This window comes from Mustelus asterias, chromosome 3 (assembly GCF_964213995.1).
Source record: "Mustelus asterias chromosome 3, sMusAst1.hap1.1, whole genome shotgun sequence".
In the NCBI taxonomy this organism is placed as follows: Eukaryota; Metazoa; Chordata; class Chondrichthyes; order Carcharhiniformes; family Triakidae; genus Mustelus; species Mustelus asterias.
In genome coordinates this window covers 90035143-90054313 of record NC_135803.1, presented here as the reverse complement: position 1 = coordinate 90054313, position 19171 = coordinate 90035143, and the positions used below count along the sequence as shown (strand labels likewise).

The window sequence follows — 19171 nt, the reverse complement described above, 5'->3', positions numbered from 1 at the left end:
AGACCCAATCTGTTTAATCTCTCCTCATAAGCTACACCCCTCATCTCCGGTATCAACCTGGTGAACCTTCTCTGCACTCCCTCCAAGGCCAATATATCCTTTCGCAAATAAGGGGACCAAAACTGCACACAGTACTCCAGTTGCGGCCTCACCAGTGCCTTGTACAGTTGCAGCAAGACCTCCCTGCTTTTATATTCTATCCCCCTCGCGATAAAGGCCAACATTCCATTCGCCTTCTTGATCACCTGCTGCACCTGCAGACTGAGTTTTTGCAATTCGTGCACAAGGACCCCCAGGTCCCTCTGCACAGTCGCACGATGTAATTTTTCTCCATTTAAATAATATTCCAATTTACTATTATTTCTTCCAAAGTGGATAACCTCACATTTGTTAACGTTATATTCCATCTGCCAGATCCTCACCCACTCGCTCAGCCTATCCAAATCTCTCTGCAGACTTTCCGCGTCCTCCACGCAATTCGCTTTCCCACTCACCTTCGTGTCATCAGCAAACTTGAATACCCTAGATTCAGTCCCCTCCTCCAGATCATCTATGTAAATGGTAAACAATTGAGGCCCCAGCACCGATCCCTGCGGCACGCCACTGGTCACCAACTGCCAACCAGAAAAGCACCCATTTATCCCAACTCTCTGCTTCCTGTTAGATAGCCAATCCCCAATCCACGCCAACACCTTACCCCTAACTCCGTGTACCCCAATCTTCTGCAGCAACCTTTTGTGAGGCACCTTATCGAACGCCTTCTGGAAATTTTTGTGAGGCACCTTATCGAACGCCTTCTGGAAATTGAGTTGAGGAGGAGGAGCAAGAGGAAGAATTGCAGGCACTGGAGGCCCGGGCCTTACCACTTGCAGGAGTAGAGGGAGACAACCAGAGGTAGGAGGTGGCCGCCATTCACCAAGAGGGGGAGGGGCGGGCGCAGGAGAAGGAAGAAGCGGAGACCCCGGCAATTCCGTGCACGAGTGTCATTTGAACAGATGTTAGACACCATGTGCCGCTGATGGCTCCGCCCCTGGAAGGAGACAGTGCAACACCTGTGCCACTTGTTGCAGGACCTGGCATCTCGGGGGGGGGGGGGGGGGGGGGGGCACCCACTCTCGGTAGCTGTCAAATTGACGGGCTGCTCTGAACTTTTATGCAACTGGCTCCTTCCAGACTCCTAGCGGAGATGTATGTAGTATTTCCCAGTCAGCTGTGCACTCCTGCGTCAAGCAGATCACAGAAGCCCTATATGCCATTGCGGGGATGCCTAATGCACAGGGGGCCATCGACTGCACCCATGTTGCCTTCAAGGCCCCGGTGCAGAATCCATGAAGATTCGTCAACAGAAAGGGGTTCCATTCCCTAAATGTCCAGCTGGTGTGTGACCAGAACATGAACATTATGCATGTCTGCGCAAGACACCCTGGCAGCGTGCATGACAGCTTCATTCTCAGGAGGTCTGACATACCGGAGGCATTTGAGGAGGAGCCCTGGCTGCAAGGATGGCTCATGGGTGATGTGGGTTACCTGCTTTGGACATGACTGATGACACCTGTTCGGCAGCCTGTGACTGAGGCGGAGACCTGCTATAATGAGGCCCACGTTGCCACCCGCTCGATAGTGGAGAGGTGCATAGGGCTCCTCAAAATGCGATTCCGATGCCTGGATGGCTCCAACAGGGCCCAACAATACAGCCCTGTGATCTCTTCCTGCATTGCGGTGGTGTGCTGTGCCCTGCACAACCTGGCACAGCAGAGAGGTGAACTATTGGAGGACGAGGACGAGGACATGCAGGCCGACCAGCCGGGCGTCACTGGGGAAGAGGCCGCCTAGCACAAGAAGAAAGAAGAAGAGCAGGAGGAGCACGCCGAGCAACACCCCCCAGGTGCTGGAGGGCAGGCAGCTCAAATGAGGCATGTGAGGGAGGCCCTGATCACCAGGTGCTTCAGTCACAAGGGGTCTGTGCCTGGGCACATGGGTTCCATTTACCCGCCCCCCCCCCCCCCCCCCCCCCCAAAGTCCTTCTATCTCCTGCAACATCATCACACCAGAGCTCCGCATGCACACTGGCACCTGGGTCCACGTCTGTATAGTGGGTAAGGGATCTGAAACCCCCATACAGGGCCCGGGAGGTGGGGTGGGGGAAATAGCTCGTGGGTTCTGGGGAACCAATTACTTCATTTTCTCAGTGACACAGTATTGAGGGGCCTCCCCGACTGACATAAACATGAAGCATCCATCCGACGATCGTCAATGGAAGAGGATTCCTGTTTGAGACAAATTAGTCACAGGTGAGTGGTGAAAAAACATTTAATAAATGTGTTTAAATAATAAGTTCTAACATAAGACGTGTGAATGGAAAACCTTAAAGTGCTTAAAGGTCTATCTAACTAGTGCAGCCCTTCACCCATGCCATCTTAGTGCAACTATAACTTCCTAACCTTACGTGGCCTACCACTAGGTCTCAGTGTCTTCCCATCGGAGGTGGAGGGGGCAAGCTGCCTACCTCGCCCCGTTATCTGTGATGCGCTTGGCGGGCATCCTCTGGAGGTCCTGTACCTTGAGGGCCCTGGCCGGCTCCCAGGCGTCTGGGATGTTTTCATGACACCCTCTTCATCCTGCTGCCCCGGAGATGCCCCGGTGTCAGGAAGGGGGGAGTCAGAAGGTGTAGCCACAGTCTCCTGGCTGGAAGGCTCGGCTTGGGCTCGAGCCCTTCCTCCTCCCTTGGGGTTCCTGTGGGCCCCTGGGTCACTCCATGGGATGGCAGCGCTTCTGCAGTGAGCTCCAGAAGCTCCGGCGTCACCTGGCCCTGCCAGTCCTGGAGGACCACCTGCATCCTACCAATGGTGGTCGAGCCCTCAGTGATGGCCACCTGAGCCAGGGGCCACCTGTCAATGATCGCAGCAAGTGTCCTCTGAGACTGGGCCATGCTCTGCAGCCCCTCAGCCATGGCCCTCTGCAGCTGGGCCACGTTATCAAGGACTGCTGCCATAGCCTGCTGTGTCTCAGCGCTGTCCTGCTGTGTCTTCTACAGGCCCTCGAGCCTCTCAGCCATGGGCCGCAGAATCTTGAGAATCCTGTTGAGTCCCTCAGCTGTGGCCTGCTGTGACTCAGCCGCGGCCCTCTGGGACTCCGCTGTGGCCTGTTGTGACTTGGCCATCGCTTGAAGCCTGCCACTCAGGGTGAGGAGCCCCTGCCCCAGGCTTTCCATCGCGGACGCCACCCTTGCAGTGTTGGCCTGGGAAGCATGCAAGACAGGCAATAGCTGGTCCATCTGAAAGCTTTGGAATTCCTTTCAACAGCCTCGCAGTCGGTCCAGTGTGACCATCAGCCCCTTCTGCGTTCCCTGGTTCTGTTGCCGCATCTCCAGCAGCTGTGGGAGCAGTGATTTCAGAGACCCAGCATGTAGCCTGGAGCCAGCTGAGTCCTCGCTCCGGCAGACCCCCATGTGCCAGAGGCCTCGGAAGTTCCCTCCCCGACCCAATGTACATCAACAGATGTGTCATGCTCACCAGAGAGTGACCCAGAAGCTTCACCACTAACTAGACCCACCGACGTGTCAGTATCTGGGATGGTGAACTGCGAGGTGGAAGCTGACACCAAAACAGTGCCACCCTCGGAGATCCCTTCAGCCATATCCTCCGAGGACTCGCCTGGAGCAAGATGAGTGAGAGCCACAGTGGGGGCCACAATGCCAGAAGACCCCAGGGCGTCCGGATCTGGTTCTGCAACACAGGACACAAGATTAAGTGAAAGGGAGGGAGAGGAATCCGGGATGCAAAACACTTGGTTCACGTTTTTCCATTGAAAATAGAACAATGCACAAAGGAGATTACATCACAGGAACAGGCCCTCCAAACCTGCAGTGACCAGGCTGCCCATCTGAATTGTAACCCCCCGGGGACCATATGCCTCTTTTCCCATCCCATTCACAAATCTGTAAAGGCGCCCTTAAAGGTCACTCTTGTATCTGCCTCCACGACCTCCCCTGGGAACAAGTTCGAGATACCCATCATCCTCTCTGTGCAAAAAAACCAGGCCTCGTACATCTCCTTTAAACTTTGCCCCTCACACCCCAAATCCATGCCCCCTAGAACATAGAACATAGAACAGTACAGCACAGAACAGGCCCTTTGGCCCACGTTGTTGTGCCGAGCTTTGTCTGAAACCCAGATCAAGCTATTTCCTCCCTATCATCCCGAAGTACTCCATGTGCCTATCCAATAGCTTCTTAAATGTTCCTAAAGTTTCTGACTCCACTATCACTGCAGGCAGTCCATTCCACACCCCAACCACTCTCTGAGTAAAAAACCTACCTCGGACATCCTTCCTATATCTCCCACCATGAACCCTATAGTTATGTCCCCTAGTTACCACTCCATTCACCCGAGGAAATAGTCTTTGAACGTTCACTCTATCTATCCCCCTCATCATCTTATAAACCCCTATCAAGTCTCCTCTCAACCTCCTCCGCTCCAAAGAGAAAAGCCCAAGTTCCCTCAACCTTTCCTCATAAGACCTACCCTCCAAACCAGGCAGCATCCTGGTAAATCTCCTTTGCACTCTTTCCAGTGTCTCCACATCCTTCTTATAGTGAGGTGAGCAGAACTGCACACAATATTCCAAATGTGGTCTCACCAAGGTCCTGTACAGTTGCAGCATAACCCCACGGCTCTTAAACTCAAACCCCCTGTTAATGAACGCCAACACACTATAGGCCTTCTTCACGGCTCTATCCACTTGAGTGGCAACCTTCAGAGATCTATGGATATGAACCCCAAGATCTCTCTGTTCCTCCAAATTCTTCAGGACCCTACCTTTGACCCTGTAATCCACATTTAAATTTGTCCTCCCAAAATGAATCACCTCGCATTTGTCAGGGTTAAACTCCATTTGCCATTTTTCAGCCCAGCTCTGCATCCTATCTATATCTCTTTGCAGCCTACAACAGCCCTCCACCTCATCCACTACTCCACCAATCTTGGTGTCATCAGCAAATTTACTGATCCACCCTTCAGCCCCCTCCTCCAAGTCATTTATAAAAATGACAAATAGCAGAGGACCAAGCACTGATCCCTGTGGCACTCCGCTGGTAACCGGTTTCCAGTCCGAAAATTTTCCATCCACCACCACCCTCTGTCTTCTGTTAGATAGCCAGTTACCTATCCAATCGGCCAAACTTCCCTCTATCCCACACATCCTTACTTTCTTCATAAGCCGACCATGGGGGACTTTATCAAACGCCTTACTAAAATCCATGTATATGACATCAACTGCACTACCTTCATCTACATACTTAGTTACCTCCTCAGAAAATTCTATCAAATTTGTGAGGCAAGACTTGCCCTTCACAAATCCGTGCTGACTATCCCGGATTAAGCTGCATCTTTCTAAATGGTCGTAAATCCTATCCCTGAGGACCTTTTCCATCAACTTACCGACCACCGAAGTAAGACTAACCGGCCTATAATTACCAGGGTCATTTCTGTTCCCTTTCTTAAACAGAGGAACCACATTCGCCACTCTCCAGTCCTCTGGCACCACCCCCGTGGACAGTGAGGACGCAAAGATCAATGCCAAAGGCTCTGCTATCTCATCCCTTGCCTCCCAAAGACTCCTAGGATATATTTCATCAGGCCCAGGGGACTTATCAACTTTCAGTTTATTCAAAATTGCGAGTACATCTTCCCTCCGAACATCTATTTCTTCCAGCCTATCAGCCTGTGACACCCTCTCTTCCTCAAAAACATGGCCCCTCTCCTTGGTGAACACCGAAGAAAAGTATTCATTCATCACCTCTCCTATCTCTTCTGACTCCATGCACAAATTCCCACTGCCGTCCTTGACCGGCCCCAACCTCACCCTGGTCATTCTTTTATTCCTCACATAAGAGTAAAAAGCCTTGGGGTTTTCCTTGATCCGACCCGCCAAGGACTTCTCATGCCCCCTCCTAGCTCTCCTAAGCCCCTTTTTCAGCTCATTTCTTGCTAACTTGTAACCCTCCATCGAGCCAACTGAACCTTGTTTTCTCAACCTTACATATGCTTCCTTCTTCCTCTTGACAAGACATTCCACCTCTTTTGTGAACCATGGTTCCCTCACTCGGCCATTTCCTCTCTGCCTGGTAGGGACATACCTATCAAGGACACGCAGTATTTGTTCCTTGAAAAAGTTCCACTTTTCATTAGTGCCTTTCCCGACAATTTTTGTTCCCATCCTATGCTTCCTAATTCCCGCCTGATTGCATCATAATTACCTCTCCCCCAATTGTAAACTATGCCCTGCCGCATGGCCCTCTCCCTCTCCATTGCAATAACAAAAGACACCGAATTGTGGTCACTATCTCCAAAGTGCTCTCCCACAACCAAATTCAACACTTGGCCCGGTTCATTTCCCATTACCAAATCCAATGTGGCCCCACCTCTTGTCGGCCTGTCCACATATTGTGTCAGGAACCCCTCCTGCACACACTGCACAAAAACTGCCCCATCCGAACTATTCGACCTATAAAGGCTCCAATCAATATTTGGAAAGTTAAAGCCCCACATGACAACTACCCTGTGACCCCCACACCTATCCATAATCTGCTTAGCTATTACTATTTGGGGGCCTATAGTAAACTCCTAACAACGTGACCGCTCCTTTCCTATTCCTAACCTCAGCCCATATTACCTCTGTAGGCAGATCCCCTTCGAAATGCCTTTCTGCAGCCGTTACACTCTCCTTGATTAACAGTGCCACTCCTCCACCTCTTTTACCAGAAGTTAGAAGTTGGCTCAAATTGAGTGGAGGATTGAGAGGTGCTCACTTCTTGACTCCAGCCCGACCATGCTGTTGCTGTCAGCCTGCATCTCCCCTTCCCTGGACAGCTCCAGCACCCGCTCTTCAAAGGGAATGAGGACCCGGAAGTCTGGCTGACCACCTAATGTCTTCGCCCTCTCTTGGGTGTTATGGTCGGTCTTCTCCTGTGGGAACAGAAGGAGACATGAAAGAATTGATGGCAGGACTCCTGCAGAGTATCAAATGGTGGACTTTGGGGGGCAAGCGCAGTGCTACTCTTGGGGAGGAGAGGGGTGGGGGGGGTAGAAAGGAGGTGCTTGGGAATCAGGGGCTGGAACCAAGCAGGGTGCTGGGGGGGTGAGAGGATCTGGGGGCGACTTGGGGGAAGATGCTGGATGGGGTTAAGCACTCACCCTTGCTGTCGACAACGCAGAATTGTTGAGCAGAAACTGATAGCCAAGTTCCGCACACATGAGGACGGCCTCAACCGGGATCTTGGGTTCATGTCACACTATCTGTAACCCCCCATGACTTGCCTGAGCTTGCAAATTCTTACTAACTGTCCTGGCTGGAGACAATGCACATCTCTTTAACTTGTGCTTGGCCTTCTCCCCACTCACATTGTCTGTACCTTTAAGATTTAATTACCTGTAAAGACTCGCATTCCAACCATTATCTTGTAAATTGAGTTTGTGTCTATATATGCCCTGTTTGTGAACACAACCCCCACTCACCTGATGAAGGGGCAGTGCTCCGAAAGCTTGTGCTGCCAAATAAACCTGTTGGACTTTAACCTGGTGTTGTGAGACTTCTTACTGTACTGACGGAAGCGGCAATTGCCTTCCAGGCCACATTGCCATCAGCCCCTCTGGGTCTGCGTCCTGCTGGGGGGAAGAGGGTGTCCCGCCTCACCTTTAATGCATCCAGCAGCCTCCCGAGGTCACTTTCAGTGAATCTGGGGCCGGTCGTATGCTCATTTTTTTCCTGCATTGTCTGCCTGCCTGTCTATCCTTGGGGTTTTTAAGGAGCTGCCCTTGTTAGGGCAGGTCAACTGCAGGCAGTTTGGCAAAGCATTCCAGCAAGTTACACACAGTTTGCTTGTTAGCATTCAGGGAAAGGCAAGTGAGTACGTGCTGATGGGGAGGGGGGTGGGGTGATGGATCAGTGCCTCAATGATTGGGGACAGTGGGGAGAGAGGGAGGTGTCATACAGCCATCGGAGTCATGAGGAGATGGGGGCCTTGTGCAGGAGGGTCTGGGGTGGGGGGAAGGGGGGATCGCTCTGCCTGTGATCGGTGGGGGGGAAGCGGGGGGCCACTGCCACTCTGCCTGAGATCAGCGGGAGGGAAGGCGGGTCCACTGTCACTCTGTCTGAGATCAATGGGGGGGGAAAGAGGGGTCAGCTGCCACTCTGCCTGAGATTAGTGGGGGAAGGGGGAAGGTGCCCGCGATCAGTCTGGATGGGGGGAGATGGGGGGATAAGGGGGTCAGTAACGTTGGGGGATGGCAATGTCCGTTGTGGCTGGGTGAGGCATTATCCGGCCCGGGAGGGATTTGATTTGATTTGATTTAATTTATTTTTGTCACATGTATTAACAAACAGTGAAAAATATTGTTCCTTGCGCGCTATACAGACAAAACATACCGTTCATAGAGAAGGAAACGAGAGAGTGCAGAATGTAGTGTTACAGTCAAAGCTAGGGTGTAGAGAAAGATCAACTTAATGTAAGATAAGGCCATTCAAAAGTCTGACAGCAGCAGGGAAGAAGCTGTTCTTGAGTCGGTTGGTACGTGACCTCAGACTTTTGTATCTTTTTCCTAAAGGAAGAAGGTGGAAGAGAGAATGTCCGGGATGCGTGAGGTCCTTAATTATGTTGGCCGTTTTGCCGAGGCCGTGGGAAGTGTAGACAGAGTCAGTGGATGGGAGGCTGGTTTACATGATGAATTGGGCTACATTTACGACCTTTTGTAGTTTCTTGCGGTCTTGGGCAGAGCAGGAGCCATACCAAGCTGTGATACAACCAGAAAGAATGCTTTCTATGGTGCATCTACAAAAGTTGGTGAGAGTCGTAGCTGATATGCCAAATTTTCTTAGTCTTCTGAGAAAGTAGAGGCAATGGTGGGCTTTCTTAACTATAGTGTCGGCATAGGGGGATCAGGACAGGTTGTTAGTGACTCTTTCTACTTCGTCCCCATTGATTAGACAGGGGCATGTTCTCTTTTACGCTTCCTGAAGTTGATGACAGTCTCCTTCGATTTGTTGACATTAAGGGAGAGATTATTGTTGCCGCACCAGTTCACCCAGGTTCTCTATCTCATTCCTGTACTCTGTCTCGTCGTTGTTTGAGATCCAGCCCACTACGGTGGTGTTGTCAGCAAACTTGAAGATCGAATTGGAGGGGCATTTGGCTGCACAGTCATAGGTGTATAAGGAGTATAGTAAGGGGCTGAGAACACAGCCTTATGGGACACCGGCGTTGAGAATGATCGTGGAGGAGGTGTTGTTGCCTATCCTTACTGATTGTGGTCTGTGAGTTAGGAAGTTCAGGATCCAGTCGCAGAGGGAGGTGCCGAGGTCCAGGCCACAGAGTTTGGAGATGAGTTTTGTGGGAATAATAGTGTTGGAGGCCGAGCTGTAGTCAATAACTAGGAGTCTGATGTAGGTGTCCTTGTTATTTAGGTGTTCCGGGGTTTAGTGCAGGGCCAGGGAGATGGCGTCTGCTGTGGACCTGTTGCGGCGGTAGGCAAACTGTAGTGGATCCAGGTAGTCCGGGAGGCTGGAATTGATTTGTGCCATGACTAACCTTTCGAAGCATTTCACAATGATGGATGTCAGAGCCACCAGCCGATAGTCATTAAGGCACGCTGCTTGGTTTTTTATAGGTACTGGAATGATGGTCGTCTTCTTGAAGTAGATAGGGACCTCGGATTGTTGTAAAGAGAGGTTGAAGGTGTCTGTGAATACCTCCGCCAGCTGATCCGCGCAGGATCTGAGTGCACGTCCGAGTACCCCATCCGGGCCAGTCGCTTTCCATGGGTTGACGGGGAATGTGGCAGGGGAGCAGCATTCTATTATTTTCTTTTGCACAAGCGCAGTTGGAGGCTCCAATCAGAGCTGCAGGGTTTCGAATAAGCCCCGCCCACAGGCTTCTGCAGCACAATTCAGAATCACTGATATTTTTGCAGGCAGAATGCATATGGGGGTGCCTGAGAATGGGTCTAAAAGTCGGATTTGAAACACTCCCAGTTTCAAGTTCGCCCAGCACTTAGAATGAAAATGGTAAAATCGGACCCATAGGGTAGTAGTTCAGTCAGCCACAGAGGGTGGTGGTTCAGTCAGACAGACAAGGTGCTAGTTCAGTCAGGCACAGAGGGTGGTGGTTCAGTCAGACAGACAAGGTGCTAGTTCAGTCAGGCACATGGTGGTGGTTCAGTCAGACACACGGGGTGAGGTTCAGTCAGACACACAGGGTGGTAATTCAGTCAGACACACGGGGTGAGGTTCAGTCAGACACACAGGGTGGTAATTCAGTCAGACAAACGGGGCAGTGGTTCAGTCAGACACAGGTGGTAATTCAGTCAGACACACAGAGTGGAAGCTTACTTACAACCATGGCTACACATAGTGTATGTTAGCACATGTATAGTCATATTGACAGATAGAGTGTATTAGCACAGTTACAAGCTCAATTACAAATACAGGCCATTAGGATTGTTGCACTCACTGTCACAAGCATGTGTGGTAGTGCTGTCATGGACAGTTACAAGCACTGGGTATTTGCACAGGCATGTTGTCTAGCACAGTCAGAGGATGTTCGCACTGTTATACCTATCAGGAATGGTAGCATATTGAGAATATTATTGGACAGTCATCCAGACTAATGCCGTATGGCAGTTGGGGAATTTGAATTCAGCTGATTAATAAATCTGGAATGCAAAACTAGTCTCAGTTGTTGGAAAAACCCATCTGGTTCACTAATGTAATTTAGGGAATAAATCTGCTGTCTTTACCTAGTCTGGTCCACATGTGACCCCAGACCCAGAGCAATGTGGTTGACTCTTAACTGTCCTCTGAAATGGACAAGGAAGACACTCAGTTGAACCAAACTATGACAGGAAAGTCAAATAAGAATAAAACTGGACATGCCACTTGGCATCAATCTAGGCATTGAATGCAACAAAGGCACACTCCACCAGTCGACGCTGCAAAGTCCTTCTTACTAACAGCTGGAGGCTTGTGCTAAAATTGGAAGAGCTGTCCCAGAGACAAGCAAAAGCCTGACATAATCATGCTCACTAAATCATACCTTACAGGCAATGTCCCATACTCCTCCATCACTATCCTTAGATGTATTATATCCCACCAGCAAGACAGACCCACCAGAGGTGAAACATGGGCATGGAAATATATTGCCAATTATCACTTACCTTAGCTGATCAATTTGTACTCCTCCAAGGTGAGCATCACTGAAGAGATTCTGAGGGTGGCAAGGGTACAGAAAGGGGGACTTCATCCATCATCAGGAGTGGCTCAGTAGCAGCACTACTGACCAAGCTGGCCAAGTCTTGAAGGACATAACTGCTAGACTAGGCCTGTGGCAGTTGGGGAGGGAACCAACAAGAGGGAAAAACTGACTTGATTTCATCCTCACCAGTCCACCTGTCACAGATGTATCTGTCTATGACAGTAAAGGTAGGAGTGACCACCGCACAGTCCTTGTGGAGATGAAGTCCATTTTCACACTGAGGGCACACTCCATGGTGTTGTGTGACACTACCATCATGCTAAATGGGATGGATTCAGAACAGATCTAACAGCTCAAAGTTGGAGCTCATAGCTTACTTGAAGTTATATCTCGTTGTTTAATGAATTAAGCTATAAATTTAATAAAGCACTTGAATCTCCCTGGTACTAGTTTAAGCTATTGCCCAGTTTAGAGAGAAAAAAAAAACAAACCTTAAACCTCACCACCTACCTCCTTACTCTGGATTCAGTTCTCAGATCTCGCTGTCTCTCACTCCCTCCCATGGACCATTCCTTGTTCTGTAAAAAAAACCAACGCCTCTTCCGTGCGCTTAATTCACGCACTCACCAATTTCCCTAAGCTCGGTACTTTCTCTGGCAGTACTCCGTCAAACTGAACTGCTACCCAACAGTGTTGTGATTTGCTCTCCCCCTTCTGAGGCTGCTGTGCCGCACTGGGGGAAATTCCTAGGTATCTGAAAGTAGAAAATCAAAAGGGGAGAGTTAGGATACGGGATGTGAGGTCGGGAGAAAAGCAAGAGGTGCATGATCATGGTCACCTCGTCAACAGCTGTACTTCATGCCAGGTAGCAAGATCAAGGTGAAGAGGGATTTGAGGGGAGAATAAGTCAGGAATATACCATTATCCATAATGTTGTTTGCAATGCCAGATGTGTCACAGTCAGCCCCATGATGAAAACACCAAACGTTGGTATAACCCTCAGCCTGTGGCTGAGGGCACAGGCACTTCTAGGCTGCACCCATCAACCTGAGAGCCCTGTCTGTGCCCTGATGCTCCACTTGTTTTGTTTCTTCTTGTAGCTAATACAGTACCACCATTCAACAACAACATTCTTTCAGTCACTGCAGCTCCTCTTTAAGACATACAGCTGGAACATGTGCTGGCTTTCATGCTGTTCGGCCCCCAGTTCAGCTTTTGTGGACCCTCACAGCCAAGAGAGAGAGCCCAGACATTATTCAGACAGCCAGGGATTGAATTCAAGACTTTTATAACGTGGTAGTAAATTAGAAAATACTTAAGATTTCTACAGCTTCAAGATTGATAAAAGGGAAACAGTTTTATTAGGACAATGTAGTCTCTGAGATTTCTCTATGCTTGTTTCATTCGTCCTTTCATAGATTTAGTTATGACCAATTGTTTCTCTTTCCAGGATATTATTTTGAAATCCCTTCTATCGGAGCAATCCGGATAAATACTCAGGTGAGTGACTCCGGCTCTGATGGAAAGTTACAGACGGGAGTCAGACTATCTTGTGTAAACTGTCAAAACATGATGGAGAAAAATCAAGCATCCACTTATTCTGCCGGGGCCTGTTATTTCTTCCCTTCTGCTAATCCTGTCACTTTGTGCCGATTATCTATCGTGCTCTGCTGCCAGTTAATATCCTTTATCCATCATGCTTCATTTTGCCATTGGTTCCCATTATCCATGGTGCTCTGTGTTTCAGAGAATGCCATCATCTTTTGTGCTGTCAACTTAAATTTGAGGTTGATCAGGTAAGATGTATCATTCTGAGGCTACATTGTGTGATGATAGTAGTGCAATTGATATGGATTTTTTTTATGTTTAAGGGGAAAGTTTAAGAATTCGGCTGTGTGCTACAGGCAGTTGGTATGTCTGGACGGAATGCAGCTCAGATTTTTGGAGAGCAGGATAATTATTCAATCGAACCTTACAAGTGGTTATGTTAAGTAGAGTTAATGGATTTTTGATAACTTAAGCTCCCCTGGGATTTATGATTAAAGTGGTTGACAGGGTCATGCGATAATGCAGTTTATGTGCAGAGAGAAAAAGCTTTTGCGGAAAGCAGTTCAGTTTGTAGCTCAAGCCTGGTTGGAGTTAGAAGGATTTTGCAGGCTTCTGGAATTCCATCTCTCTCTGAAAGCTCCAAGATTGTTAACAAATGTTAAAGCAAGTATGCCTGGGTTTGCTAACTGTATTTATTTAAAAGTGAATTTTATATATGCATGAATAAGGCTTATTTAGAACGGGAACACTCATAGACTAGAAAGTAAAGTTGCTTCCTTTCATTTTTAACTATTGTTCAACTGTTATTGGTTAAGCTGCTTCATTTGTTAGAGTTATATTTAAACTGTGTAATTAAATAAAGTTTGTCTCACTGTAAAAAATCCCTACTTTGTCAGTTGAATCATTCCTGGAAGGAAACCTCACATTTACACCAAATAGAAAAATTGTTGGGGTCTAGTCTGGCTTCATGATAATTTAGGATTCTGGTGGGGACCCTAAAAATTGCTTCACGTGTTACGTTATCTTCACAAAGATTCTCCTTTAAATCTTGTTATGGATTCTATTATTTCTATTAATTCCCTGTTACAGGCTAGAATGCCTGTATTTACCTAAATCTGCTACTCTTAAGAATGAGAACTACATTTACCAACTTCCAATGTGACGCTATCTCCCAGTCTTCACTATTCCCCTCAACAGTATTTCATAGGAATGTAGGAATAGAAGTTGATCATTCATTCCTTTGAACCCGTTCAGTCATTTAATTAAATTGTGGTTGAATTGTGTCTCAAATCCACTCCCCTGCCTTTGTTTCTTCCATTCCTGGATACATTTACCAAACAAAAGAATCTATCAGTCTCAGTCTTGAAAGTTTAAATTAACCCAGGATCCACAATCATGGGGAAAAGAGTTGGAAATTTCTACTAGCCTTTTTGTGGAGAAGTGCTTCCTGATTTCATCACTAAATGGACTATCTTTAATTTTAAGAATGTGCCCTTGTTTTAGAGTTTTATGCCAGAGCAAATTTCTCTGCATTTATTCTGCTGAATAATTTTATTTTTCTGAACACCTCAATTACTTTGACTGTGAGTCTTCTAATCTCATGAGAAGATTATGCAGCCTCTCATCATATTTTAATCCTATTAGTCTTGGTAGCATACTGGTGAATCTGTGTCCTCTCCAAGGCCAAAATATTCTTCTTGAGGATGTGCATCTGGGGGCTGTGTTTGCATGTGTCGAGACATTGGTGTGTTCACGCATGTGCATTTGTGGGTATATGTATGTATGGATTCACGTACGTCCATGTGTGAATGCATATATACATGGTGGTATGCTTGTATGTATGGTAGTGTGTGAATGTGGGTGTATTTTTTTAATTCTTTCAAGAGATGTGGACAGGACCAGCCTTTATTCCCATCCTTAATTTCCCTTGAACCGAGTAGTTTGCTAGGCCAGTTCAGAGGGCAGTTAAGGGTCAGTCACATTACTATGAATCTAGGTCTGGAGTCATATGTAGGTCAGACAAGGTTAGAATAGCCGATTTCATTCCCTAAAGGACATTAGTGAACCAGATGGGATTTTACAACAATCATTCATGATCAGCCATGATCAAAATGAATGGCAACACAAGCTTGAAGGGCCGAATGCCAACTCCTCCTATCTTCTATGTTTCTATGTTGATAGTTACATGTCTTCATTATTGAGATTATCTTTCAATTCCAGATTAATCAATTAAATTTATTAAGTAATTGATTTTAAATTCCATCATCTGCCATGGTAGGATTCGAACCAAGATATCTGGGTGTCTGAATTACGAGCCCAGTGACATTACCATGACACCATTGTCTACCTGTTATGCAGTTGTCCATTAGTCCAGATACCTGTGCATGTGTGGACGTGTGTGTGTGTATAGGTGTACATAAGTGGATGTGTGTGTGGATGCACACATTGATGTACATGTGTGGACATATGGGTGGGTACTTGCATGTGGCATGTAGGTGGATACATGCACTGTATTTATATGGCATGTGGTTACATTTGTGAAGCTGTTAACTAGAGAACACTGAGGATTTGTGAGAGAAAAAGAGATTGTTACTTTAAAATGGCATTAACAGTTGTCCACTTCTCACTCTGCATGGGTTTCAGTAGCCTTGAGATTATATTGTATGCACTTCATGTATGATTGAAGGAGTTAATTCCAATTTTGGGAGTGAAATCAAGAAATCAAGTAATGCAGGTGGTTTTGCCAGGGCAATTTAGAGACTAATATAATGTTGTAATATCCACCAATAAAACTGAACCATTTGTCCCATACACTGGTGCAGATTATGGGATAAATATTCATGGAGATATTCACATCTTCAGGGAATTCCTTATGTCCCTTTTATTTCCCCACAGTTTCTTTGGATTTTCAGACTGAAAATAGCACACACAGTATAAGTCCTCAATCACTTGCCAATGACTTCAGAGGATATATTTCAAAGGACAAATAGGAACTCTTCAGGAGATGCAATTTGAAAAACTGAAGTAACTGTGGCAGTGCGGAGAGTTTAGGGTGACAGTTTAGGGTGACATTCACTATTTTCCTTTTTTTCCCGTGGCCATCCTGAACACATCAAGGGTATTTTTGCTTGATTCTGTTTGAACAATGTTCCTTCAAGTCAATGCTGAGTGGTCTCTAAGTATTTGAATAATTCATTCTTTATGTCTGAATATGTCTGACTGCAACAAGATTTAAAATGCTTTGCAGTGTATGAAAGATTAATGCAAATTATCATTTGAATGCGTCTCATGTGTTTCTATGTTGCAGGAGTATTTGGATGTTCTTGGCCGTCCAATGGTGATGGCAGGGAAAAAAGCCCAAAAAGTTCAGTGGACCAACGTGTATCAAGATGCTTTGGTAAGATTACTTTGGAATGGAATATAGATCAAAGTATCCACATGGATTCTTCCTTTCCTTTGGAATGGCACACGGCTGAAATTAGTTTTGAATGATCGAGCAAAATGTACCATAGCATATTAGTCAGCTGTTGTACACCTTACTCGATTTTCTCTTCCATTGGAAGCATCAGGCTTCAGTACCATAATATAAAAGCAAAATACTGTGATTGCTGGAATCTGAAACAAAAACAGAAAATGCTGGGAAATCTCAGCAGGTCTGACAGCATCTGTGGAGAGAGAATAGATCTAACGTTTCGAAATATTTAGCTCTATTCTCGCTCCACAGATGCTGTCAGACCTGCTGAGATTTTCCAGCATTTTCTGTTTTCCACTTCAGTACCATACTGTCAGTGCAGTGTACATGTCCAAGCACAGGACTGGGCTTTGAAATCACAGCATTCTGATTCAAAGATGGGAATTCAACCAACTCAGCAAATCTGAGACGAGTGTCATGAAATGAACTGAAATGCCACATGCACCCCAGTCAGTGATGAGCAGGACTTTCCTCATATTCAGAAGTGGATTAATTATAGGCACAAAGAAAACTCTGAGATAACTGTAAAAAACAGATAACCTGTGACTGAGTATCAAACATGGCAGCAGAGGCAGGTGGTAAGATTGGCACAGTGACAAGTGTTGAAGATTGGCATGCAGCCAGACATGGTAGATTGTACCTGTCACACAAGCTGGCACAGCACAAAGTGTGGGCATACAGATAGCTACTCTGGTTTCTTTGGTGGGCCTCTTAAACTCCTGTTCTTATTTAAGGAATATGGTGACACTTGATGCTGAACATTTGGAGTACACAGGGAGTTTAACATATTTCTCATTTAAATGATTTATAAACATGCTTAATTTCTGTAGCAAAGAATGATTTGCTTTCATTAGTTGACAGATGGTTTCTCCTAATGGAACGGGTATTGGAGTGTGGATGGGCACAGTTCCCAAGGGAAGGTGGTGGTGTAGCGGTAATGTCATTGGGCTAATGCTCTGAGGAGACTAGTTCAAATCCCATCATGGTAGTTAATGGAATTTAAATTTAATTAATTAAACCTGGAATTGAAAGCTAGTCTCAGTTATGGTGACCATGAAACTATCATTGATTGGTGTAATAACCAATATCCTTTAGGGATGGAAATCTGCTGTCCTTACCCAGTCTGCTCTCCATGTGACTCCAGGTCCACAACAACATAATTGACTCAACTGCCCTCAAGGGCAATTACGGATAGGCAATAAATCTTGACATCCCATGAAAGAATATATATTTTCTAGTACTTTCTTGTTCTGATCAATGTGACGTTTTCAGCACTTAGACCAAGTGAGGCCAATCATGAGGTGCTGAGTAGAACAAAGGATTATTTCAACTCCTCAGTGATGATGTAGGTATCTGCGCTATGTAGTGTCAAGCCAGGCAGTTCAAGAAGACTCTCCTTCATCTCCCTGTCCGTCTGAAATTAGCTGATCCCAACTGAGTTGCTTCAATGGGCTGAATTGTCTGGCTGATAAGGAAAAAATAAGCCAGTGCTCCTGCTTGTAATCCTCTGCTGGACAATAGATGTATCTGGATTTTGGGCTCAGCTGTAATACCCTCCATGGTTGAACACCCTGTTGACCTGTTATATTCGGTTCGGGACCAGGAACATTTTGTTTAAAATAGACATTTGAAATCCCAGATACGCACTAGGAGGACAAAGCCACAAAATTCCATTGTTTTAAACAAACAAAATAAACTTTAATACTGTTACGACCCACTCTGGATAAGGTGCCCCAATGTTGTTAATCCGGTATGATCCTCTCAATTTGTCACTGTCCGGCTGGGATACCCCTAAATTGTTACAATCGCGGATGAGGAGGGATGAACTGGCTCCCTGATTTTATTCAACTCCCTCTGTTGGTCACAAGAATGTTTAATCTAGAAAACATCCCTCTTCGCGGATACCTTTTTCCCAGAGCCATTAGTTATGTTTTAAAAGGAGCCAATTTAGCCAGGCTTTCTTGAGTTAAAAAGAGTGAGTTTAGTAATTGTTAAAGGCAAGAAAATGATAAAAACACATGCATATATATTCATACAGGTGGAACTGAGTTCAAAGTAAGTAAATATAACAAAAGGTATATGGAACAGTCCTTGATTCATGAGGAGTAGATTAATGAGTGTTGCAGCTGTTGTGATTCAAGATTCCAGGAGAGTTGACTTCAGCAGGCAAATGGTCAGTTTTGCGATTCCAGTGTTCTGTAGTTTGACAGAGACGCATTCCAGTTTTCATTTCAGCTGTGGTCCTGGCTGACTTCCACAGACAGAGAAAGAGAGAGCGAGATCAAGATATACATGCAAAAATGGCTGTGAGTGTGCTTGCTGGCTTTTACCTTTGTGTCAAAACTTCCAGCACTTGTTCTCACAGAGCACACACAAATAGACAACTGGGGCAGTTTTTTATCTGGTTTTTAGCCCATTCTTTGTGTATTGCAAGTGGGAAAGCAAATCCACAAACATCTGTCTGGGCATTACGCAGCAAAATTCTTGCTGAGATTGCCATGATCTCCCTTTGTCTCTACCAGAGATGGCAATTAGTTTCTGGATGCTTTTTAGATGTACCTTGTCTGGTTACATAATGAGGTTCAATTGTCTTGTAGAGAATCACCAGAATCATCAGAGAATAGCAATTTCCATATAATTAGCGGGACCGAGACAGGATTCTCCGAGCCGCCACCAGTGGGGTTTACAACTGCTCCCCACTAACAGGGAACAGGCATACTAACCCCGTTGTTAGAGACAAGGCCATTGAGGCCTGTCCAGAAGGTCGGGGGGCAAAGGGGGCTGCCTCTTGAGCTGTGCCAGCCTGGCAGTGCCAATCTGACACCCTGGTATTGCCCACCGGGCACACAGGCACTGCCCATGAGGCACCTGGCTGTGCCAAGGGGGCAGGGCCAGAGTGGGTGGGG

General features: G+C 46.7%; 1 protein-coding gene across 1 annotated transcript in view; it reads left to right on the top strand.

Moving 5' to 3' along the window:
* Positions 1 to 19171, top strand: part of cacna2d2a (calcium channel, voltage-dependent, alpha 2/delta subunit 2a) — a 1197503-nt gene that overhangs the window by 1018942 nt on the left and 159390 nt on the right. The window contains exons 14-15 of the mRNA XM_078209320.1: positions 12696 to 12745; positions 16101 to 16190. Of these exons, the coding sequence (XP_078065446.1) occupies positions 12696 to 12745; positions 16101 to 16190 (140 nt within the window). The remainder of the gene's footprint in view (positions 1 to 12695; positions 12746 to 16100; positions 16191 to 19171) is intronic.